General features: G+C 44.1%; 1 protein-coding gene across 1 annotated transcript; it reads left to right on the top strand.

The window, feature by feature from the left end:
• The first annotated feature begins 21,238 nt into the window (after positions 1 to 21,238).
• Positions 21,239 to 22,177, top strand: LOC147735012 (olfactory receptor 8U9-like). The gene has a single exon (XM_086952563.1). The coding sequence runs from the start codon at positions 21,239 to 21,241 to the stop codon at positions 22,175 to 22,177; it is 939 nt and encodes a 312-aa protein (XP_086808689.1).
• The last annotated feature ends 3,634 nt before the right edge of the window (positions 22,178 to 25,811 follow it).

Raw genomic sequence — 25,811 nt, 5'->3', positions numbered from 1 at the left:
TTGATGGTGATGGGAGACTTCAACTGCCATCTGTGTAATCATCTAATTAACAGCAAGGGGGAATGGGCTTCATGCCCAAGGGAAGAGGGACTACATATGGAGCACACTAGGGAGGGTTCGGAGTTAGGTAAGGTGGTGGGCACCCATACCCTCACACACACACTGGACTTGATAAGAGTAGTTGGGGACCAGGGCATCTCCCCAACTTTTAAAGGTAAGGGAAGGGGCTCCATCATTGACTTCATTTTTGTACCCACCTACTTAATAGGATGGATAGTGAGCTTTAATGTGGAACCAAGTACCTTTAATGATCATAACCCGTTGGTGCTGATGCTACTGGATCTTGACCTAGCCTATCACTCCCTCTGTAAACAGACTCGAGGCTCCTTTACAGCCACAGACCAGGGAAGGAGACCAAGATAGTCAAATACCAACTGTGACAAATTCTACAAGGCTTTACTGACGGAGAAAAACCACCAAGTATGGAAGTGCCTAGACTGCACTATTGAGGGGGCGGATTTAATCACCGCATTCAAGGGGATTGCCCACTGTATAGATGGGCTGCTTAGAAGTAGAACCAGAAAAGATGCAGAGGATACCCCTAGGTGGTTTATTCAGCAATACTCTAGCGCCCTGAGAGACCTGAAGATAGCATGTTAGATTGTTCCCAAACATACAGCCAGGGTGTCCATGTGCCCAGGGAGGTATAAACAGGCATTGAAACATCGTAAAAATGCATTGCAAAACCAGGCATGGGAGAATTTGAGGGAAGCGGCCGAATCCAGGGACATGACTGCTTTTTGGAACATTGTGAATGATCCATATTTCCAAGATAGGAATAAACCTAAACCTGTTTGTCATGTCCTGCCAGAGGCCTAGGTGGATCACTTTAACGGCCTCAACAATCCCGATTGCACGAGTTCTGTACCCCAACCTGCAGTGGCAGGAAATCTAATAGCTCTGGAAACCACTTTCACCTTAGGTGAGATGAAAGCGGGAATCAAGGGTTTAACCCGTAACAAGGGCCCAGGACCGGATGGGATCCCCCAGACCTCCTGCTTTCTCAGGTAGACTTGTGGGCTCTTATCCTGGTCTACCGCGACAATCGTCCCAATTTTTAAAAAGGGTAACAAAGACAACCCACAATGTTATAGGCCTATCTCACTTATTGACGTCACAGTGAAAGTTATGGGTAGAGCTAGTCTTAACCGGCTTTTGGAATGGGCAGAGGAGCATGACATCATCTCGGACATCCAGTACGGTTTTAGGCCGGGCCGTTCAACCTCTGACCAATGCCTTAACCTCTACCTTCTTGTCGCCAAGTACACTGCGGCCAGCAAGGAGACGGTGTACTTGGCTTTTATGGACCTGACAGTTGCATTTGACCAGGTCAACCGCAGGAAACTGTGGAATCTTTTGGGGGCCATGGGCGTGGACCCAGGACTGGTCAACATCTTAAGTACCCTACATCAGTACACCTCAGCCCAGGTCAGATATAACGACGAGGGTGATATCACGGACCCTTTTCCTTGCTCTAGGGGCGTGAGACAGGGTTGTATCCTGGCACCTTTTCTATTTACTTTATACATTAATGGTTTAGACAAGGCATTGGGAGCATTAGAGGCGGACAGCCTGAGGATAGGTAACAGAGAGATACCGGTCCTGCTGTACGCGGACAATGCGGTGCTCCTTTCACGCACTGTGCGGGGCCTCCAGCACCTGATTGATGTTTTTGTCATCTTCATGGAGAACCTGGAAATGTTCGCTAATCTTTCTAAATCTTACATCATGGAGATGGGAAAAAGATCAGGCAGGAATTTTACCTTCAGGATAGGCTCCCACTGTTTAGAAAAAGTGCAGGCATTTTCCTATTTGGGAATTTTGTTCGACACCCGCTCCAGGTTTAACAATTTGATAGATGAGAAATCTAGATCTCTCACTAGCTCCTCCGGGGCAATCATGAATCTTGCACACAGGCAGGGTTGTTGGGCTCCAGAACAAATTTTTAACCTGTATAGGGCCATCTGCAAGGCAAAAATGCTATATGATAGCGAGGTATTGGGATTCGTTGACCCTTCGGGATACAAGTGGAAGAAAACAAATTCCTCTAACTGCTACTCAGAGTGTCGTAATTTGACAGTGATCGGGTTAGCGTTAAGCTTTGCTACACGAATTTCCCCTTATCTTGACTATAGTGTTCGGAGGCCATTTTGAGAACACTGGCGTCCATTTTATATGAACGCGCTGCCCGTGGTCAGCATGCCCTTTTGTCCTTTCTCTGTACCACTGACCACCTAACTTGCCTAGCAACAGGCTATTTTAGTACTGGTCAAGCTTGCACATGCGTAGTCAACCCCTCTGTACTAGTGGACAGTCATCACTTAGGAATGTTCTCTCAAACTGACCAGTGGTGTTGTAACTCCTCCCTTGGGTTGGCTGTGTTCCAAAAATGACCTTATATGTACCTAAACTGAGCAACTGTGTTCCGTCTACTCTTTTTCTTACTGTAAAACTGTATAAAAGATGTCTCGCACCCATGTTCGGTGTGATACTTCTTGCATTAACGAAGGGTGCTGTAGGAATGTTCCACCACCCCATGGGGTCTTAATAAACTTGTCTTTTGCATTTTCCAGTTTCCGTGCCAACGTCTGTTTTATGGTGTAACGGGTTTTGCGGAATATGTAGGCCTGGAGAACCCAATACCACAAGAGTCCCACAGAGTACTCCCTCCTATTCAATCCATGAAGAACTGGTCTCACCTATATTAGAGATGAGATCCAACTGAAACCTCTTACCTGCTGGTTAAAAATATGGACCAACCCTGATGCAGCCCTAGGCAGGCAGATTATAATGGATTGCGTTAATAGGGAGTATGGGCATAATATCCCCTGGTTGAAATATGTAAGGGATACCCTATCTGGCCTCGGTTTTGCCGACTGTTTCAACAACCCGAAATCACTGGCAGCACGGGACAAGGAGATTGTCAAGTTGGCATTCTTAAAGCAGAAGGCCTCCTCTAGGGAAGATACTGAGATGGTCAAACCAACTGTTAGAGCCCACCTACTCGCAAAATCTAGCCCAGGCTTTGAACCATACCTGGTGTACCTTTACAATGCCCAGGACAGATTCTTGATGACTAGATTTAGGCTGAACCTACTTCATCACACACTGGGGTGCCCATCGGGGTTTTTATCATCGATCGAGTTGAGGGGCCCCTGCGGCTGCGACCATAAGTCTCCTCAGAATACGCGGCACTTTGTTTTATTGTGCCCTTTTCATGCTCACCCCACAAAGTTGTTTTTAAAGAGCATTTTGAAATCTGGTAGGTTTAAACACGCAAGGGTGGCACTGGTATTTCTGAAATTGTCTGAGGAGGCTCTTACACTTTTTTGCACTGTGAATTTTTTAAGGATGGCAGCAAGATAAAGAAATACCAGAGACCTAGGATGTTGACAAGGGTTATCAAATCTCCCTCCCGCCCCTCGGACCAACATGTATGATGCTCTGAAATGGTTTTTTAATTCAGATGAATTTTATGTTTGGGGGGAATCCCTTTTTTACTAGGTGGGGTCTATAGTTCCTCTGCTCCTAAAAAAATTCCGTTTTTCAACTCAATGTGCCGTGAACAGCTAGTTATTAAAATTTGTCAGTCCATTTTACCCTCATTCCCAAGATGATTTGTACTTATATTTGTTATATACTTTTAATTAATCACCTAAGCAGAATGTTTTATCGTTTGTTTTTTAAATATTTGTCTTGTACTTTTATGGTATTGTTGTATACCGAATAAAGTAAATTTGACTTGACTTGACTTGACTTGACTGGCTAGTTTTGGAGTGACAGGGGCTAGGGATGCGCATTCATTGCAGAGAGCCACTGGGGGTGGGTTGAAATGTGTCCTGACTTTCCTGGATGAGTAAGGGCTAGGCTGAATAGATCTGGGCTGCATTTAGAGTAGTAGGAGGAAATCTTCTTGCATCAAAATAGGCTGTGTCGACTTGGCACAGTGCTATCACTACCCTCCTGCCAGAATGCCAGACCAGAGAGGACAGAACTTGTTTGGACTAAGCACAGAGAGTCTCTGCCATGAGAGAACAAAATCAAATGTGGTATAAGCATTGGGGCCCAAAACCCAGACCTTTGAAATTCACTTGGATCAAGTAACCAGCTAAGAAGAAGAGCTGGAAGAGCTGTCAGGAGGAGTACTGCCCCTTTGCTGTTTTGTTGCTTTGCTATGTTGACCTGCAATTGCTGCTTTTGCCTTGGGCAGGGAAAGTACTGGAATGAACTTTCTTCACTTGATGCTGAGTATCTCCAAGGGTTTGCAGAAGTGCTTGCTCCCTGCTCACAAAGTCTACGGAATAGCAAAGACTTCTCTTACCTCTGGGTGGTACCGTCTCGGGAACCAGAAGTTTGAGTTTGCAAAGAAGGGCAAAGCAACCGTCATCGTCACACACACCACTGCAGGCTCTGTGTTCTGAGGGCATGACAGAGGACACCACTGCACTTCACATCACAACCCTGGTTTCACTGTCAATGATGAGCGCCACCGGGCTGGGACTTGCACCACGACATGTGGGCATAGCACTCCGCACTGCCTCTCTTCACTATGCTGCCCTAGTCTCATCGAGGACGACGCTGCAATCTGGCTTCGACACACGTGTCTGCACAGTGGTTTGGGGATACCGCTCGTAAGTCACACTACGCACTGCCGCTTCCCACACCCAGCCTGGGCCAACCGACAGAAGCTCCCAACTGCCAGCACCACAGCTTGCACCGTGACCTGTCAGCACTGCAATGAGCAACGCCACTCTTTGCTCTTCAGTCCTGGTCTCACCGATGCCTCTGGACGACCGTCATCGAGCCTCTGCCTGCACCATGATCAGAGGGCACCACCTACCACACCACTAAGCTACACATCGCAACTGGGACGTTTACCATGACAGGCCCACACAGACGTAGTCGGCTGGAACCAAAGGTTCTGACACCAACGCAAGTCCGCTCCTACGCGGTCGACCCGAACTGTTGGATTTTGTTGTTTCAGCACCGGAGTAGTGCTGGACAGAGCTACCGACCGATAGGAAATGCATTTGACAACTATTCTTGCAAAGTGAATAATTTTCATTACTGTATGGTTTATCTTATCGTTTTTGGACTTTTTACACAGATGAGATATTGGCTGTTTTCTAAGACTGGTGGTGTGTTATTTAGTAGTATTGTCACTGTATTACTGTATGTTACGTGCAATTCTTTGCACATTGCCTCTGAGATAAACCTCACGGCTTGTGCTAGGCTACCAAGGGGGTTAGCAGGGTTTATTTTAGAATTGTATCCCCCTTACCCTGACTAGAAAGACGGAGTCCCTACTTGGACAAAGGTGCAAGCCCTTCCTAACTAGAGACCCCATTTCAGACACTGTACAATGCAGTATTCATGCAAAATGGGACAAACAAGGAGAAATAATAATGCCTGTCTTGAGGAGGCATAGTATTTTGGTTCAAATCCTCGTTTGTGCATTTTTGTGACTAGGAAATTTCTTAAAAGGTCATGGGTGGTTACATAGGAATGCCCACATACCACCCATGACTCTGCCCTTGATGAAAAGTAATGCAATATGGTAACATAAATTACATTGGAATTTATGTTACCACATTGCACATATCTGTATTTTATTGCTGTTATTGTATTATATTTAACAAATGCTAATAAACAATTTCAACAACAAAAAAAAGTAATGCAGAGCAGCATATACCTTAGCGCAGCCTTTCTTTGGGAATTCATCGGATGCAAATCTTGTTGCATTGGATACTAAATCCCAGTCTAACAATTTCCATTAAGTTTGTGTTACAAAAGCAATGCAAATCTGGTGCAAAGAGGTACTGGTTCCAGGACTTAATGTAGGCCTTTCAGAAGAAAAGATTTATGGTGTAAATTCATGTAAATGTACCCTGTCACTGCCACTCAAAGATCAAGGCAGCGTAAATTTTAGAAATGGAAACTAGTTTTCATTGATCCTTTTAGAGAAGTGGTTACACTGTACTCAGTAAACTCCCTCATCACTAATGAGTAATCTTAGTGCAACCGATGTAAGAGGCACAAAGGGAATGCATCCCAAAGGACCAGTTTCACTATATATTAGGATACTGTCTTCACAAACGCAATACAGGATGGACAAGATTAACCCAGAGTCATTGTAAAGCCACACAGGTGAGTCCAGCTCCTCCCAGGCAGTCGGCCCACATTTGTTTTTTTTTTGTTTTTTTGTTACTGCATGTTAGGAAAATTGGTAGAGAGTAGAAGGAACATCAAAAAAAGACAAGATCTGTTGGAGAGGTAGCACAGCTCTGTGGCAGTGATGATAAGTGGGAAAGGTCAGAGACGAGAGTGGGGTAGAAGTGAGCAAGCCAATAAATCAACAGGGTGAGCCGAGCCAGAGCCGAGCCAAGGGTCTAGCTCTGCGAGATCGTGTAGGAGCCGAGCCCTGAAAATGTTCTTGAACAAATACATGTAAAACGATATTAAGTCTCTTCAAACTTCCCAAAAATATGTTTCTTTAACATATTGACATTAATTCATCACATTACAGCACCACATTGATAAGTATTTCATTAAAACTGACAGCTTTTAAACATGAACCATTAGTAGACAGAGAAGAAAGACAGCTGTCATGTAAAACCTGTACATGCCCTAGATTATTGAAGAGCAACATTGTAGGCTATTAAATGTACAACTGGCATTCTGAACTCGGTTGAAAGGTTTTTCATATGCGATAATGAAGAGAAAAGAGTTTAGGTGAAGCAAAATATTTGCTTAAGTTCCAACAATTTAAGCAGAAGGAGTCGCAATGTATGCATGTTTTCTTGTTTCATTTTGTATCTAATCATAATCGAAACGGGTGATATTAGTTTGGCCTTAGATTAAGTAAGGTTATGGGCATTTTTCGGCAGCTTTTATATTGCGCAAATTCGCACTGAAGTTACTGGACCTCTTTACATGTGTACCAGTTAACCTCACATGAAGTTACATTTGTTTTTTCATTGGCATGGGGAAATTACGCCCCTGATTACAAGTGACTACCAAATTCGCACTAGAGGTGCAGTTGCAGTCCGGGAACGCCGCTCCAGCTGCCCGACTGCCGTATTATGAGTACGGATGGCAGACCTCCATAGGACACCTCCCATTGGCACGGCAGTCTTGAGGCTGCAACATGCTTGGGGGTGCCATTGTGATCTCACGGCAGCTCTCATGCCATGAAACTGCTGGTGATGAGGAAACAAAGGGAGCCCCATTTGCACCTGGGCATGGTGTCGTATGCAGCAGGGCGCATGTTGTGCATGTTGTGCCCTATTTGTGCATACAACCCTGCTCCTGCAAGGCATGGACTGCACAGTCAATACCATGCAGGAACATGCATTGGCGTTCCTGCGACGGTGGATTCTAAGCCTCACATATGAGCCTTTGTACTGCGCCGCCACGGAACGGCCAGGTCGCCCACCAGCCAGACCACAAAAAAAACTCAGTTTATAAGTCAGCAGCTCTGGGACACCACAGAAGTGCAATGGTAGGCAGACAATTCATTAATGGTCAGTTTGTTATGGGCTCGAGGTTCCAACAGAACTTGAGGTGAACCCGAGCCAGGCTTCCGCTCGAGCCTGGTTCGAGCTTTCAGTGGCTTCCTCACCTCTCTTGTGGGATGAACAGAACAGCTGAATGGCACTGTAAAGACACGCCGAATGGGAATATGTGTTGTAGAGCATAATGTTTGGGCCATATGTGGGATAGGTAGCTTAGTATAATGGAGAACTGGGAGCCTCTTAGATGGTTGAACACTGAAAATTAGTACACCTTCAGTTGAGAGGTGGTTGGCACTTAGAGGGGGAGTATGTGTCCACAGTCCAAAATAGTTTTTGGTATGGCCTCTGAGGCAAATGTAGTGTCTCGTCAGTCTGTTGTTATAAAAAGAAAACATAATGTATACAATCCTGCCAAGTGTCACGCATCAAGCGTGCAACTATCTCACTTCAGTGTGATGGTCCGCATCACCGCACTGAAATGGAATGTCACGCATTATAGCATCTCCTCCAGGGTCAAAGCAGGAGTGCTTCTAATGCAGCTTAACTAGTGTGGAGGAACGCGGTAACTGCGCACAGCCGAAGAGTGCTCTGGCCAACTTGGTGCCTGGCTCAGCTGCTGTTACAATGTATCAACACATGGTCATGGCACACTGCACGCACCTCGGGATTTTGCATACAACTTTATTTAAGGCGGGTCGGGTTCCCCCTCCTGCCACCCGAGGCGCAGTCAGCGCAGTACCCAAGAAAAGTTTTGGCTCGCACCGTTGTGGGAAATTTAATAATCACAGAGTCGAACCCACACCGGCAGCCGAGTGAACCTGGCCGCTGGAGTGGTTCCTCAGCTGCAGCATTAGCCTCTACAGTGCACACCAGCAGCAAGGAAATCTTTAAATCATGCAAAGAAGCCGTGTTATCGTGGGCGGGGCCGCCTGGGAGAGTCCGAGTTGGGGGCACCGGGTACCAGAAGGTGTGTTACATACAGCTGTAGAAGTGGGCAGGGACGGAAGGGCACGGCGTGCCCCTACTTCTAAGAATTATTTCAGTCCGTTCCCCTACTTCTTTCTTTTAAAAAAGCCTCCCGGGATGGCAAGAATAGTCCTACTTAAAACGATAACTTTTTTTCCAGCTTCCAGGGGCTGCTCACACTTCTCTGTTGAACTCCAGAGGCTGCAGCAGCCCCTCCCTGAGCTAGCACAGACTGCGGGCCTGCCCATTGTCATTCCGATTGAGGCTGATTGAGGTTGATTATCTCCTTTGGAATGACAATGAGCCCGCCCGCTGCCTGCCGTTAGCATATGCCAGTGAGATCTGCATGAGGTGTCTCTGGTATCTGGGTGCAGGCCATGGTTCGTTGTGCAACAAATATACCAATGTACACTCAACTGTGATTGGAACCAAAACAAGGGCTGTTTTCCAGTACCTCTGTAAGCAGGCAAGAGATTGAGAGTGAAAAGGGGAATAAATCAACTCATAGCCAAGAACAAATATTGGGAATTTCTGCTGTGTGTATATGTGCTGTGGCGTGTATGCTGCTGCTGTGTGTGCTTGGTGTGTCTGTGTATGTGTGCTGTGTGCCTTTGTATGTGTGTGTGTTTTTATTTTGTGTAACTTGATTGCGTGTGTTGTGTTTATATGTGTGCACATTCTTGTTTTTATTGTGGGTGTATTTGTGTTGTTTATATTGTGCTTTGTGTGTGAGTGTGGATTGTGTGCATTTGTGTGTGTGCGTAGCACATTATACAGCGGTACAAAATGATATGGGCCTCCTTCTGCCCCCACCTTCCTCTTCACCAGCATCAAGCTATGAGTAATGAACTTCGACCAACTTTTGCTCATTCTGCTCCCAGGGCTCCACTGCTGCCCTCCCTTTTGTGTGGGCACAGCTCAACCTTAAATGCCCCTTTCACGCAGCATTAATGAACTTAATTTTCCCAAAAATAACTTTGTATTGATGGGGAGAAAAAAGGCACGTTGTTTGGCAAGGAAGGACAGATAAGTGGGACAAAATGAAGAGGTTTCTGTTTTCATTATGAGCATATCGCTCCTTGTTGGCCTAACGGCTAGGGCGCTCGACAGCGGATCTGGGTTCGAGTCTCGGTAACAACGCCAAACATCCTGTGATTCTGGGCAAATCACTTAATCTACCCGTGTCTAACAAAAATGAATGTGTGTCCACAGCAAATAAATAAATAAACTAAATTATTCTCAGTTGTTTATACATTCCCAGCACAATGATACCTCTTTGCAGTTACATGCTTTCCCTTTTACACTAGGAGCATTCTCATGCCCTCACATCATGACCATGGCAATAAAATACTAAATGTGGGTATAATGTCGATTTGTATTCGGCGAAAACGCTCAAGGTACACATATACAGGCAAAAAAAATATTCGGCTAATACGCATTTATCATTCGCATGAGGAAAACCAGAGTATACCTGTGAAAGGAAAAAGCGAGAAGCAGACGATAATAATGATGAAAGCAGGCGCAGCGCTAGCCCTAAACTATAAAGTGCAGTGCCCGTGCATTTTTTAGATATGTGCATGGCTGCCCATGAAGGGGGTGCCATGTTGATAGATAAAAAATAATAATAGCATGAAACCGGGTGCAGCGATTGGCGCTGTTGTGATAAAATCCTGCAAGCACAAAACAGAATAAATAATCCCAAACGAAAGACCTAGACACTGTACTGCGTAAAAAAACCATAGTTGGTCGGTGCTTCTTCCAATACAACGGAAGTGATGTATCTGAACAGCCAACCTATTCAGAGCCAAGAAAGAAGAGCATTGGAGGAGTTAGCCAACGGCAATCAGTAGGCGGGATTCCACGCTAGTATACTGCTTACTCCAGGTCTTGCATCAGCGCATGCGCTGTCTAGCCTCAACCTAAAAAAGTATCTGTACGCTGCCGAACATAAGTGGCAGCCCTCGCATATGTCTAACTTGAAGTCATCGCCATGGACTCAGTGCTGCTCCCAAGGCTGTTCCTGATAGAAGGTTACCTTTGGAAAGTCGAAAATGTAAAGTCCAAATGCAAAAACAATCCATGAAGTAGGACTCAACCCTACCACACCACTGTTCAAAGAGAAGGTACATGGGCGTCACAATGTCAAGTCAGTCTACCTTAATGACCTTGGTCGTCAAGCCGATTCCCCAGCTGATTCCGATGCGCCCCGAGTTTTCTGGGCTATCGATAATGCCTTAACAAATTGATGCCTTAAAGAAGGCCATGCTGCAGATTTTTGGCACCCTCTGTTTGGCATGCATTCAGACCCCAAGGAATATCAGGAGCCTCCAGTCGGGTTTCTGTCAGCAGATTTGTCTTCAGCAGCAACTGACATTTTGGGAGCCAAGTCAGGCCACGTACTAACTTTATTAAAAACATCAAATCCTTCTCCAAGACCTGCACAGAGCTATCATGAATGACTCTGGTGCCTTTGTGGCCAGCATCGGGAGAGAATCTGGTGCTATTTCTGGTGCTATATCAAACATTGTACTGATTCCAGATCGATTCAGCCGATGTCACAATTTAAGATTTCAAAAGAGCTCTTCATACAGCTTGACTCTGAACCAGTGTATGTACCAAGGCGGACGCAACAGCAGAGGCTTCATTATCTTTTTTGGCTCTCATTCCGTGCCCCAAGAGGGAGATGATGATGGGGATGTTTTTGATGGGCACTTGGTCAAAGCCCTGTTTCTGCTCACAGATAGATAGGGAGGTGTCCAGGTATCACAGACCAGTTTCTGAAAATCCTGATTTTATTTTCACTAAACATACTACTCCAGAGGAGAGGCTTCAGTCAGCAAGAAGAATCGTATTTCATTCCCTACAACTCCTCCGGACTGGATGAATTGGGAGTCTTAGATGAAAGCAGCTCTCCGAAAACATATGTTATCTTCTGCTAGCAAGGCATTGATATCAGTCAATGTTGTTTGTTTATAAGGTCGCTACACGCATGTTCTCTGGGACATGGCCATTGGAATCTTTCTGGGGGTCCTGGAAAACCTTAAGACTTCTCTTGCTCAGACGAATCATTGCTGACGAGACGCAGGCAAGTATGTGATTCATGCCGTCCTAGATACTTCTGATAACTGACGCTCTTGAAATGTTTTCTTGTAACTGATGTATTTTGTAACTGATGTAATTTTGTGGAACCTTATGTAAAGCGCTCTGATACCTCCGGGTCTAGCCGGCGCTATATAAAACTCAAAATAGTAAAATAAAAAATCCTAGTTAGTGATTACAGAGCTTTCCCCAAGCAGAGTACTGTGGGGAACTTGCCACCTTGTGTAATTTGTCAATGTTGTACACAGAGTGAACTGGGCAGGAGCAGTGATGGGAAAGAAGAGGTGACTGGGCAGGAGAGTTGACTGGGCAGGAGAGTTGACTGGGCAGGAGAGGTGACTGGGCAGGAGAGATGACTGGGCAGGAGAGGCAACAGGGCAGTATAGGCGACTGGGCAGGAGAGGCGACTTGGCAGGAGAGGTGACAGGGCAGGAGAGGTGACCGGGCAGCAGAAGTGACCGGGCAGGAGAGGTGACCGGGCAGGAGAAGTGACGGGTCAGGAGCAGTGTCGGGACAGGAGAGGCGACAGGAAAGGAGAGGTGAACAGGCAGGAGCAGTGAACGGGCAGGAGCAGTGAACGGGCAGGAGCTGAGAACGGGCAGGAGCAATGAAGGGGCTGGAGTAGTGACGGGGCAGGGAAAGTGACGGGGCAGGGGAAATGACGGGGCAGGAGAAATGACAGGGAAGGAGCGGTGACAGGGTAGGAGAAGTGACCGGGCAGGAGCAAGTGACAGGGCAGGAGAAGTGACTTGTATTTATGTTCCTTACCTATTTATTTATATACTATTGCATGACATCTACTGCAAAGCATACTTGTTGCCCCAAATTTGTGTCGTGAATTTTGACCCCTTGTCCTGAACTCTTACACTCACCATCCTGAATTTGCACCCACGCCAGTTGGCCACCCTAGTCTGGGTGCCCACAACCTCTTACCCCTTCCCTTCTATCTACAGGCACACAAACTAGTTTATTTTAACAAACTGACTACACTGAACTGAGTACCTGTCCGCCCTAAACTGGAAACACATTGAATAACACAAGAGACTTGGGATTAGATAGTGCCGCCAAATCTGGGACTAGTAGAAATGCCATGAAGAGGCAGAACACACGGCTCCTATTCTAAAGAGCTGGGTGATCCTCTGCCTTGACAAAGCACCGTGTGGGTCACACTGCTTTCAATCCACTTATGGCAAGCGTTTCTCTGAACCAGCAAGAGGAGAGCTTAGCCTCTGGCACAATACAGGAACCTCTGCCTCAGCAAGGGTTCGGCTGGGAGTTTCCCCGGCCTGGACCCAAACCCATCTCTACACAATACAATTTCTCTTCAAATCAAAATCACAGGACTGCAGATGCCATGAATGCATTCTTCCTTTACTTCTGTTCTGTTGGGCATGGCCCTAAAAAATTTACAAAATTAGCTACAAGTTAAAAAACATTATATTGCTTGTTAGAAAGATTATGTAAAAGGTGCAAACTTTAAAAGATCTGCCAAAAGATTATGCATAGTTAAGCACAGGCAGGAATTGTACAGGAAGATCAAAAGGGTAAGTGGTCCTGTGTGAGGGTCCTTATGAATAACAATAATGTGCTTACCTCAGAGGTCTACCCAGATACCTTCTTTTGTGTACCAAACAAGCTCATGGGTGTCATTCAGGCAGGAACCCAATTCAAAGGATATTCAGGAAGAATCTATATCTTACACTAACAGTGATCCATGACGTTTATATCTAGTAAGTATACATATCTGCAGTATTGCATTGAAAAAGGTAACTATGCCGGACTGGCCATTCCAGGCATCAGGCTTTTCACAGGGCTACTGGAAGGGTAGGGGCCAGTTTAGTTTGGGGGGACCGGTTTTGTACAAGTGCAGGAGTTTTAAAAACACAGCAAAGTTATTTGTATATTCAACAGGTTTTGGTCAACAATACAAGTGCCAAGATAACTTTGGTGAGCAATGTACCTGCTGGAGAGAGATGGGAGTGTGTTTTGTCTAGTGGCTGTTTTACTCATCTAAGGTAGCCCAGAGGGATAATATGCCTGCTGCAAAGAACATGTTCCATGCATATCAAAGAGCAATATTTTATGTGCATAGTTCAGTGGCTACTGCTTTGTGTTCACTTCTCGAATGAAAAGACACTGGAATACATATGACCTGGCAGTTTGGGCTGGACTGGTCCCATTGGGTGCAGGATCAAGACTGATTTGCATGTGGCTGGGTCCAAACTGGAATGGCATGGTGAGCAAAGAAACAATGGATTTAGGTCCAGATCTGCATCAGAGGATTTTTATATGCAGGAAGGTGCACCTTACTGCACAAAAACAATACTGCGCAGGCCCCCTTGCACCATGGTGCAAGGGGGCCTGCGTTGGTGCTAGGAAGCACATTGTGCACTAGCACAGGGGAAAGGACATGAATGCGTCACTTTGAAATAAATAGAGCCCATCCCTGCCCTTTTGCTGTTTTGCAGCGCAGTGCAGCAAGATGACTTTCTGCTCTGTGATGCGTTACTTTTACATAAATATGTCCCTAATGTAATGCAAAGCTGCACACGTCAATGCTCTGTGTTACACTGTGTGGTGAGGGCATTATATGGGTGGAGCATGGGTGTTCCCACGAATCCATCCAAAGCTAATAAAATAGTGCATTGACCTGAAGAGTTCAATACAAGGCAGGATTAATGAAATTCCTTTGCTACAGGAGGGTGATTGGCCAGAGTTGCTTTTGAGACATGGGAGGATATAAGTATATCAAATAGTAGATCATATATGGTCAAATATGGTCAACATTTGACCCTGCGGAAGGTAAATCCTTATAAAGTACACCAGAGAACAGCCCAATGACCTAACAAGATGACTGCCCAACTCCTATTTACCTGCGAACCATTCACCGTCAGTGCACATATTCTCAGATGGCTTGTGTCTTATGGTGTTGCTGGGGATGGTGAGGGTGGTTGGGGTAAGCAGTAGGATCTCATAACTGTCTGGTGATCTCTCTACACCAGGGGTCTCCAACCTTTGTGTAGTCAGGGCTACTTCTGTCCAGTGAAAATCGTTGTGAGCTACTGAACCCGATCCAACTCGCGCATTTTTTCAAGAGACCCCCATGCCCAGTTTTATTGACTTTAAGCCTAATTTCATCAGAGCCCATACGGTGCCTTTCTGCCCTCTGTTTCACTTGTTTTCACTTTGTTTTTTGTGCCTTTCTGCGCTCTGTTTCACTCGTTTTATCCGTGTTTTTTGTGCCCTTCTGCCCTCTGTTTCACTCGTTTTTGCCTCGTTTTTTGTGCCCTTCTTCCCTCCGTTCCACTCATTTTCCGCTCATTTTTTGTGCTTTTCTGCCCTGTTTCACTCATTTTCCCCTTGTTTTTTGTGCCCTTCTGCCCTCTGTTTCACTCATTTGCCCCTCATTTTTTGTGCCTTTCTGCCCTCTGTTCCACTCGTTTTTTGTGCCCTTCTGCCCTCTGTTTCACTCGTTTTCCCTTCATTTTTGGTGCCTTTTTGCACTCGGTTCCACTCGTTTATGCTTCATTTTTTGTGTCCTTCTGCCCTCTGTGCCACTCGTTTTTTGTGCCTTTCTGCCCTCTGTTTCACTCGTTTTCCCCTTGTTTTTTGTGCCCTCCTGCCCTCTGTTCCACTCATTTTCCCCTCATTTTTGTGGACTTTTGCCCTCTGTGCCACTCGTTTTTTGTGCCTTTCTTACCTCGGTTTCACTCGTTTTCCCCTCATTATTTGTGCCCTTCTGCACCATTTGTTTTTTGTGCCTTTCTGCCCTCTGTTTCGCTCATTTCCCCTTGTTTTTTGTGCCCTTCTGCCCTCTGTTTCACTCATTTTCCCCTTGCTTTTTGTGCCCTTCTGCCCTCTGTGCCACTCCTTTTCCCCTTGTTTTTGTGTCTTTCTGCCCTGTTTCACTCATTGTCCCCTAGTTTTTTGTGCCTTTCTACCCTCTGTTTCACTCGTTTCACTCGTTTTCCCCTTGTTTTTTGTGCTTTTCTGCCCTTTGTTCTACTAATTTTTTGTGCCCTTCTGCCCTCTGTTTCACTCGTTTTTCCCTCGTTTTTTGTGCTTTCTGCCCTCTGTTTCACTTGTTTTTTCCTTGGTTTTTGTGCCCTTCTGCCCTCTGTTCCACTCGTTATCCCCTCGTTTTTTGTGCCTTTCTGCCCTGTTTCACTCGTTTTCCCCTGCTTCTTTGTGCCCTTCTGCCCTCTGTTTCACTCGTTTTCCCCTCATTTTTTGTGCCTTTCTGCCCTCTGTTTCACTCGTTTTGTGTGCCTTTCTGCCCTCTGTTTAATTCGTTTTCCCCTTGTTTTTTGTGCCCCTCTGCCCTCTGTTCCACTTGTTTTTTCTCGTTTTTTGTGCCTTTCTGCCCTGTTTCACTCATTTTCCCCTCATTTTTTGTACCCTTTTGCCCTCTTTCATTCGTTTTCCCCTCGTTTTTTGTACCTTTCTGCCCTCTGTTTCACTCGTTTTTCCGTTGTTTTTTGTGCCCTTCTGCCCTCTGTTTCACTTGTTTTCCCCCTCGTTTTTTGTGCCTTTCTGCCCTCTGTTCCACTAGTTTTTGCTTCGTTTTTTGTGCCCTCTGTTCCACGCTTTTTTGTGCCTGTGCCTGGCGTGTCAGTGTAACACCGGGAATTATTCAACATTATTCAACATCACATTCATAAAAAAAACAGAATCCAACGTCACTAAACTATCTGCTCGTCCATTGAGCTTACCTGCGGTCGAAGTCACGTCTCTGCTCCGTACTGCTCTGCACTGGCACCCGTCGCACAATGGCAGACAGTGCGATGCCAGCGCATTTTCAGGTAACGATGACGTCACAGGAGTCAGACTCTTGCGAGAAGAGTCTGCAGCTCCAGGAGAGGAGCGTCATCCTCTTCACCCGCCCCCACCCCCAGCTTAGCTCCAATCCGAGCGGCTGGTTTGGGTGAGGGCGGAAAAATGGAGCCAGGAAAGCTAAAAGCCCATGAAGGGCTACACGAGCTACTCCTGGGGTCTCGCGATCGACTGGTTGGCGACCCCGGCTCTACACTACTAAAAGGATTACAATAATTAAGTCATTGAGATATATTGTTGATGTTTTTTATATTATATTACCACAACATTATCAGTATACATTACAATGCTATTTCTAGAGAGAAATTAATTGTATTCACATTTAGATTGACTATAACTAATGTTGCCCATTTGTTTTGCAACACATGAATATTTTATTTCTATACATGGTGGAATTTCAATTGTTGAGCAAACTGTTCTTTTTCCTCCTTTCTCATGTGAAGAAATGTTTTTTTTCCCTTGTGATAATTGAGGCATGTTGTTTTAAGGAATAGTGCATTCACAGACCCCTGCAGTGTGCCGACTAGTCAATGTATCTTACCTTGTTCCAGATAGCTTAAGTCTTAAGGTTGCACCTTGAGAAACTATAAACCATGTAATTGTATCTTTTTGCTTTAACCTGGATGGTCAGTATGTCTAAGGAACTGCATCCAGGTGTGTAAAATGAGTTTGTGTGTTTTAGATTAGTAGGGGAAAATTCATTTTAGAATAGAGCTGAGCAGATTTTGACTTTTTAGAGTGCACTGCTGTGAAGTTTACTTCAGGAGTATTGTAAGTATATCCAAGTAGAAGTTTATTAGGTAAGATCCATATACACCTCAGCCTGTCGACACAGCTCACAGCTCTGTATGCATCACCCAACAGTCTCCTTTGAATATCAACATTCTAGATATCAAGTGATCTGAAACCATGGAATTGCATTGTTCCACTTCCTACTTAGAGATACACTAAGTGCTGCATACTACACAACTTCCCTTAAGGAAGTTGGTGGAATCAATCTAGTACCTACAAGCAATATGCTATTCTGAAAAGATAATTCATCCTTTACTCGAAAGAACCCTGCTAAGACCTCACTTGTTTTATCCCTTTTGTTCCAGTTATTTTGGATGCAGTTAATGACTGACTGTAAAGTGATATCTTTGGAGAGTTTCAGTGCTCCAGACTTCTGCTTTAATCATGCTATTGTTGATGTGACACAACGCATACTCATCAAAATCATCAAAGAGTCCATCATCAGAAACTTCACTAGTTGAAGTATTGTCATCACTTCCGATGACAGTCAAGCTAGAAGCGCAATCTGCTATATTGTTTTTGCTCCTAGGACGTATTCAACACAAAAGTTGAATTCTTGAAGTCCTACTACCCATTTGCGTATTCTGGAGGAAACATTGTCTAACCCCTTTTCCCCAAATATTTCTCTAAGAGGCGTGTGGTCCGTTTTAATCACAAAATCATTTCCCCACAGGAACTTCCTGAGTTTTCTAACGGCCCAGAAAACCCCCAAGGCTTCTTTTTCGATTACTGAATAGTGACATTCTGCTCTTCTTAAACATCTGGATAAGAATAGAATAGTTACTTGACATGACAGCTCTTAAACCTATGCCACTAGCATCTGTCAGGATTGTTATTCAACTGTTGGGATCAAAGCTTTCAAGAGAGGATGCTTCAGATAACAGTTTCTTGATGAGCTGAAAGTCTTTCTCACACTCCAAGTTCCAGTCAAAATTGACACCCTCTTTTAACAACAGTCTCATGTTGTAGATCTTATCAGCAAAATTCCGAATGAATTTAGTATAGTCTAACCTTTGTCTCTGAGACTACTTAATACACTTTTGACTCTGCCATCATAGTCTTGTTTGGTGTTACCAAAAATGAATAAGTCAAGTCAAGACCAAACGGTATTCTTAAGAATTTACAAGTCCCAAACGGTGTTATGAATGCCGTTAGATCTTGAGATTTGGGGTGCAGTTTGATCTGGTGGTACGCTGATGCTAAGTCTATAGAGGAGAAAAAGTTGCACCCCCCAACAGTGACAACATTTCTGCAATGTTAGGTAAGTGGTAGTGATCAACAACAACACATTTGTTAAGCGTTTCAAATCAAAACAGAGCCTAGATTCTCCATTAGCTTTAAGTGTCATGACTACCGGAGCCAACCATTCAGTTCCCTCTACTTCAGCAATGGTTCCCCTTTTAACAATGTATCTAATTAAATTTTCATTTTGTCGAAAACTTAATGGGAACACTTCTTAATTTACCAATGACGGGTACAGAGTTTTCTCTAAGAATGATTTTATGTGAATAACTTACTAAACAACCCAAATGATCATTGAAAACCTCAGGATACTCACTTTCAAATAGACAGATAACATTTTGTGAATCACACAAACTTCCACTAAGACTTATGTTATTTGTTATTTAGGTTCATGTACATCTTCCTTCAATCGTATGGAAGGTGTTTCATTGGGATCAAGGTTTACTTTGAGATCTCTTTGGCGAGCCCAACTTACTAAGGAACACCCCTAAAAGAGACATAAATCTTTCCTGAAGTCACATTGGATTTTTAAGATATTTTACCAACAAAGAAACCAGAAAGATTAATGGGTTCACCTCCATACCCTCTACCTTTGATGTCCGGTTTTAATAGTGTCACTTTATCAACTAGATGTTCATCATAAACAATTTTGGGAATGAGTGTGATTTTTGCCCCAGAATAAAACCACATCTGAACAGGAATGTTTTCAATGAGAACAACATCAAATGGACCACTCTTTTCGCCATCACTGATAGCCATTATGATTTCTTCCGTGTCACAATCATTATCACAGTATATCTCATTAACTCCTTTCTTAACAGAACTACTACGACAACATTTTGATACGTGACCTTTCTTTCTGCATTTTTTGCAAGTGTCCTTCCAACCAATACAATATTTAAAATTTGCTGAATGCCCATATTCTCCACACCTATAGCAATAACCTTGGAATCTTTTAACGGTGGAATCATTTTTATAATTAATGTTACTCTTGTTTTCATTCCTATAGTTGCTGGGACCTTTGTATGTCCATGAACTAGTATTTTCTTCTTTGAGATGTTGGGAGAGTGGCTCTGATTCATGTTTGTCTTTGGATTTGTTCACTACTTGTATGCCACTTTCTTTTTATACATACCCCTTACTTTTTTTTAATTCTTCTACACAAGACTTGGTGTGCTCACATGATTTTGTCTTTGAAATCACTTCAGAGAGAGAGGGGTTGTCTTTAGCCCAACAAGATTTTATACATGTCGAATCTTGTTTTCTTAATTCTGTAATATAGTCTTCTTTCATTAGATCTTTGCATACATCTCCCAAAATGGTGTCTCTCTAAAACTGTGGAAACTTTAGGTAGAAAGTGTAAATCAAGTTTCTTTAAACAGACTTCATAATCATTTAGAGAGTCTTCAGGGAGTAACAATGTAATAAAAGGGACATTTTTCTTTCTGAGCGGAATGCCACATACATGAGAATAATGTGTGAATATATTTTTCTATTTTTTCCAAGGTATGGAAGGATCACCTGATGAAGAAAGAAAAAAACTTAAAGGGTTAACACCACTTTCAGCCCATCTGATTTATTTTCTGGGAACTTGCCAATAATAAAAGTGCTAATAATTAAGGGCCTGATACCCATAATGAACTTACTACTCTTTTGATATTCACAGAATGCACTTACTACTTTTGGCATTCACAGAATGAACTTAAGACTCAATCCTAAACTTACTACAATTTTGTTATTCACAGAATGCGCTTACTACTTTTGGTATTCACAGAAGGTAGGATTTTGTCTTAAGTTTGTCTTAAGACAAACTTAAGACAGACTTAAGCCAGACGTAAGCCAGGATTTTGTCTTTAGTCTGTCTTAAGTCTGTCAAGTCTGTCTTAAGTTTGTCTTAAGTCTGTCTTACGTCTGTCTTAAGTCTGTCTTAAGTCTGTCTTAAGTTTGTTTTAAGACAAAATTAAGACAAAATCCTAACTTCTGTGAATACCAAAAGTAGTAAGTTCATTCTGTGAATGCCAAAAGTAGTAAGTGCATTCTGTGAATACCAAAATAGTAGTAAGTTTAGGATTGAGTCTTAAGTTCATTCTATGAATCGGGCCCATAGTGAGCAAATAAAGCTCTCTACAATGCAGTTCTGATTCATTTCTCACCGCTCAATCTACTTACCTACCTAACTACCTACCCACCCACCTTCCTACCTATCCATCCATCCGACCGTCTGTCTGCCTGCCTACCTGCCTGCCTGCCTGTCTTTCTGTCTGTCTGTTTGTCCGTCTATCTATCTGTCTATTTATCTATCCATCTACCTAACAATCTATCTATCTAGCTCTGGGTACTTTTCTTTCTCGTTCATTCTCTGTCTTGCTGTAACTTAAATATTTGGCTTCATGAAGTCCCAATAGATGTATAAGTGGCCAGCGGGTGCCACCACTAACCTTAGCTTGACCTTTGGTACCTGAGATACAGTTCTTGCTAGCCCTGGTCCCAGACATCATAAGGATTGCATCCGAGAAAAAACAGAGGCTCCAAGTTCCTGTTTACCTTCAATATGTTCCACTCCCTGCACTTACATTAGCCACTAGGCAGAAGATCAAAAGCTGTAGAAGAGACTATTGAATGTAGGCCGTGATGTCATAGGAGGCCAAAGGGTTTATGATGGCACTTTTACAACCACTGCCATTGATTCACTAATGTTTTTTTCCTCCCGCAGGAATCACACTCATTGTAAAATGATCAGAGAGAATACAACTGAGACGAAGGAGTTCATCCTTGTTGGACTTACTGAAAATCAGCAGCTGCGGGTCCCACTGTTCATACTCTTTACCTTTGTCTATGTCATCACCATCCTGGGCAACAGTGGCATTGTGACCCTGATCAGTGTATCCCCCCTTCTTCAGACCCCCATGTATTTCCTGCTCAGCAACCTGTCCTTTGTTGATCTCTGCTACTCATCTGTTATCACCCCTAAAATGCTTGAGAACTTCTTATCAATAAGACAGTCAATTTCCTTCAATGCATGCGTGGCCCAGCTCTACCTGTTTGCAGTCTGTGCAACCTCAGAGTGCTTCTTGGTGACTGCCATGGCCTATGACCGCTTTGTGGCCATCTGCCACCCTTTGCTTTACACTACTATGATGAGTAATGATGTCTGCTCCAAGCTAGTGGCTGGGGCCTATGTAGGGGGCCTTGTGCCCTCTGTGGCCCATGCTCTGTGTGTCTTCCTCTTCCCTTTTTGCAAATCCAACAGGATAAACCATTTCTATTGTGATATCCCTCCTCTCCTCAAACTTTCATGCAACCCTTCCTACATCAGCAAGGCAATTGTGTTTGGATTGGCAATATCCCTGGGACTGGCCTCACTATCAGTAATACTTACTTCCTATGTGTACATTATATCTGCTGTAATGGGCATCAGCTCCACAGAAGGAAAGAGCAGAGCCTTTTCCACCTGCACGTCCCACCTCACTGTGGTCCTCCTCTTCTATGGCACAGTGTTCTTCATGTACATGAGGCCCGGTGCCGGCTCTTCCGAGGACTTGGACAAACTCTTCTCAGTATTTTACACTGTTGTATCCCCCATGCTAAACCCCATGATTTACAGCTTGAGGAATACTGATGTGAAAGCAGCACTAAGAAAAGTCATGACTTGCCTCATACAGAAATTCTGAGAGACTTGAGCTTCAGATTTCACATTCCTTTCAATGTATGGGTGTCTATCCCTCTACCTATAGAATTTCTTGATCTTCAGCTGCAAATCAAACATTGGGGAGACAATAGGATTCGTAATTGTCTTTTATGTGACTAAACATGTAACTCATCCTTTGGTAGTTCCTAATGTCAATAGAGTGTTCTTTCAGCACATTAACTATGATTTGTGGGAAGGGGTTAATTGTGGTTGGAGATTGAAGAGTTCATGTTTCCAGTTGATTACATACAAGGAGACTGCTTTCACAATAGGATGGACTGAAATGCCCCAACCATGCCCTCTTTCCCTTTTCCAGATGGGACTTCCTGCTGTGTAAAACTGGTTTGAACATGTTTGAAGCGGAAGATTTAGGGTTCCAGTCTGACCCTGGAATGGTGGTAATTTTTATTTGCATAGGTACTGAAAACCATTGCAATAGTATACAACCGGCAATATAACCAAGATTGTGCATGGATTAAAAACAGATAATAGCACCAGTTTACTTAAGTAGTTGTACCAGCTAGACGGATTTTAAATGGGTCACCGCATAAATGTAAATGTAATTCATTTTAATAATAATTCATATTTGTAAAGCACAAACATATCACACCCTTTAAGGCTTTCAAGGTGCTGGGCACCGTCAGGGAAAGTAAGAGAGCTTTTGCCCTGAGTCACATGATGCTGGGCTGAGCTGCCACTGGGATCAAACCATGAGCCCTGTGCTCCTGAGTCAGCCGATCTGGCCACTGCGCCACAAGTCTCCCTCAAAGGTGCCAATCAAATCAATAAAAGCAAGCTTGGCTGAGAATTGAAAACATGACCCTGCAAGCTGTATCTGTAATTTGAACAGAGTCATCTATTCAGACCAACTCCTATGTGAATGTTGCTGAAATGTAGCTGGTCCTTACAAAGGATGTAATTTGAAGACAGATTAGTTGATGACTCACAACACTACTGCAATCCCGACTGTAGGGAAAAGAAAGGCGAAGACAAGATTTGCAATCAAACATAGCTTGTGCATTGCACTGAGATTGGGCACTGACTCCTTTCTTTATTTTTATTAGTGTTCTTATGAAGTGTGCTCCCAAATGCTTGGATGATCTAGACAGATCATTTAGAATAACCTGTTCAACAAGCAGCGTCGTTTTGTAAGAAAAGCTGGGCGCAGTGGTGCAGATGGGAGTAGGGGGGGGACGACGTAAAACTTGCCATACATCTGGCAAGAGTAAGGAAGGAGGGGTTTTCCAAGGGGGGGGTCTAGGGTGGGTACAGGGGGGAAAGGGGAAAAACAATAAAAATCCTCAGGAGTCAGAACTCTCCAGTTTGAGTAATTTAGTTTGCCTTATAATTTTTTTTTCCTAATCATATAATCGGAACATACCAGTTGTTCGCAAAGCAGATTCTATGGTTAGTGGAAATCAGTTCATGGGGGCGGTTAAAAAGACTCATAGTTAGCTGACCTCTATAGGGTTCCTCTCCTGGAACGTCAATGGCCTGCGTGTAAGGAGTCGAAGGTATAAAATCTTACAATATTTGAGAGATTCCCCGGCGCAGGTCATTGTCATCCAGGAGACACATTTACTTAAAACGGAGGTCTGTGAGATACTAAAGAAACAGAGATGGGTAGGTGCGTCCCTATGTACAGACCAAACCGCTAACTTAAGAGGGATACTAATAATTTTCAAGAAGTCGGTAAAAGTTCAAATTTTGGAATGCAAGGAGGACCATAGTGGGAGATGGTTAATTTCGAGAATTGTATTAGAGGGTAATCCTTTAACGTTGGTGGAATACTACGGGCCTATCCAAGACGACCCCTCTCATTTGAAAGAAATTCAGAATCAACTTATATTGTTTCAGGATCCAGTTATCTGGGTCGGCAACTTTAATATTGTGCTTAACCCTTTACTAGACAAGTCGTCTAACTCAAGAGCTGTTACCCCATCAAAATCAAGGGCGGTCTTGCGGGAGATAATGGAGAATTTTGGTTTAGCCAATGTATGGAGGGAAAGGGCAGGAAATAAACTGTGGGTTTCTTTTCAAAACTTAAAGTACAAGCACAGGTCAAGAATTGACTACACCCTTTTTAGCTACACTTTAAAAGATTTTCTTGTTGGGTTAGCCTATCTTCCTTCACATTTGTCAGATCATATGGCCATCATTTTTTATCTCTAAAGGGCCATCTATAAGAAAGAATCTGCATGGTCTTTTGATCGCACGATCCTATTAGAGAAGGATGAGATTCATTTTCTGTTATTGGAGGTAAAGTTCTTTCTAGAATTAAACATGGACTCGGCAGGCCTTAATATTGTTTGGGATGCCATGAAGGCTTATGTGAGGGGCTGTATAACTAACAGAGCAACCCCACTGAAGGAGAATGTACCGAGAGAAAATTCAAACCATTGAGAGGGAGATGGCTAAATTAGATGGGCAGTTGGGATCCGCTATGGCATCCCCGAAGGTGGTAGAAAAACAGGTCAACTTAAAGGGTCAGCTTGAAATGATACTACAAGAACGAATAACAAAAAGATGGGAGGCGAGCAAAATTTCACATTTTGAATTTGGGGAAGCTGCAGGAAAGGTCCTCGCCTGGAAAGTCAAAGTAGATCAGGCAAGATAGTACATTAAAGAGATCAAACGAGAAGGAGAACCCACTGTCAGGACATCGGATCAGGAGATAGGGACCGCATTCCAAAAATTCTTCCAAGAAATATACAGTGAAGAGGTCAGGGACGACCCGGAGGCAAGGGGCAGGTGTTAGACAACATTGCATTACCATCCCTGCAAATACTACAGAGGGTTAATTTAGAGAGGGAGATCTCAGAGGAGGAGGTAGAAAAAGCTCTTGGTCGTCTGAACAGGGGGACAGCGGCGGGGCCGGATGGACTACCCGGAGAATTATATCGAGAGATATGTCCTGCCGTAGTTCTAACACTATTTAACATCAAGGGGTGGTGATGGACAGAGTTTCTGAATTAAGCAGAATACTCTCACCCAGTCAAGAGATCAGGGCTAGATCCAACACCGTTTTTTAGCTCACTGCACCATCCCAGCTCAGAACCTGGCTATATGCAAATTAGTCTGTTCCTGTCCCAGTGCATGATGGGAACAGGGCAAACCAAACTACCAAGCCAATTCTTACACTGGGAAGGAAACAAGCTTCCGGGGACCGGTTTCTGGCATTTCAGACGTCGTCGGCCCGGCTTGCTTGAATCCTGATGGTGCAATGAGCAAGGGACTCACATCTGAGTATACCCTTCCACGCTTAGGGTGGACAAAATATTTAACATCAAGGGGTGGTGATGGACAGAGTTTCTGAATTAAGCAGAATACTCTCACCCAGTCAAGAGATCAGGGCTAGATCCAACACCGTTTTTTAGCTCACTGCACCATCCCAGCTCAGAACCTGGCTATATGCAAATTAGTCTGTTCCTGTCCCAGTGCATGATGGGAACAGGGCAAACCAAACTACCAAGCCAATTCTTACACTGGGAAGGAAACAAGCTTCCGGGGACCGGTTTCTGGCATTTCAGCCGTCGTCGGCCCGGCTTGCTTGAATCCTGATGGTGCAATGAGCAAGGGACTCACATCTGAGTATACCCTTCCACGCTTAGGGTGGA

This window comes from Lissotriton vulgaris, chromosome 1_2, assembly GCF_964263255.1.
Source record: "Lissotriton vulgaris chromosome 1_2, aLisVul1.2, whole genome shotgun sequence".
NCBI lineage: Eukaryota > Metazoa > Chordata > Amphibia > Caudata > Salamandridae > Lissotriton > Lissotriton vulgaris.
This window is presented reverse-complemented; position numbering and strand designations above follow the sequence as displayed.

What these genes read in the sequence shown, in the direction of transcription:
- LOC147735012 (XM_086952563.1), top strand. Translation starts at nt 21,239, where the DNA reads ATGATCAGAGAGAATACAACTGAGACGAAGGAGTTCATCCTTGTTGGA.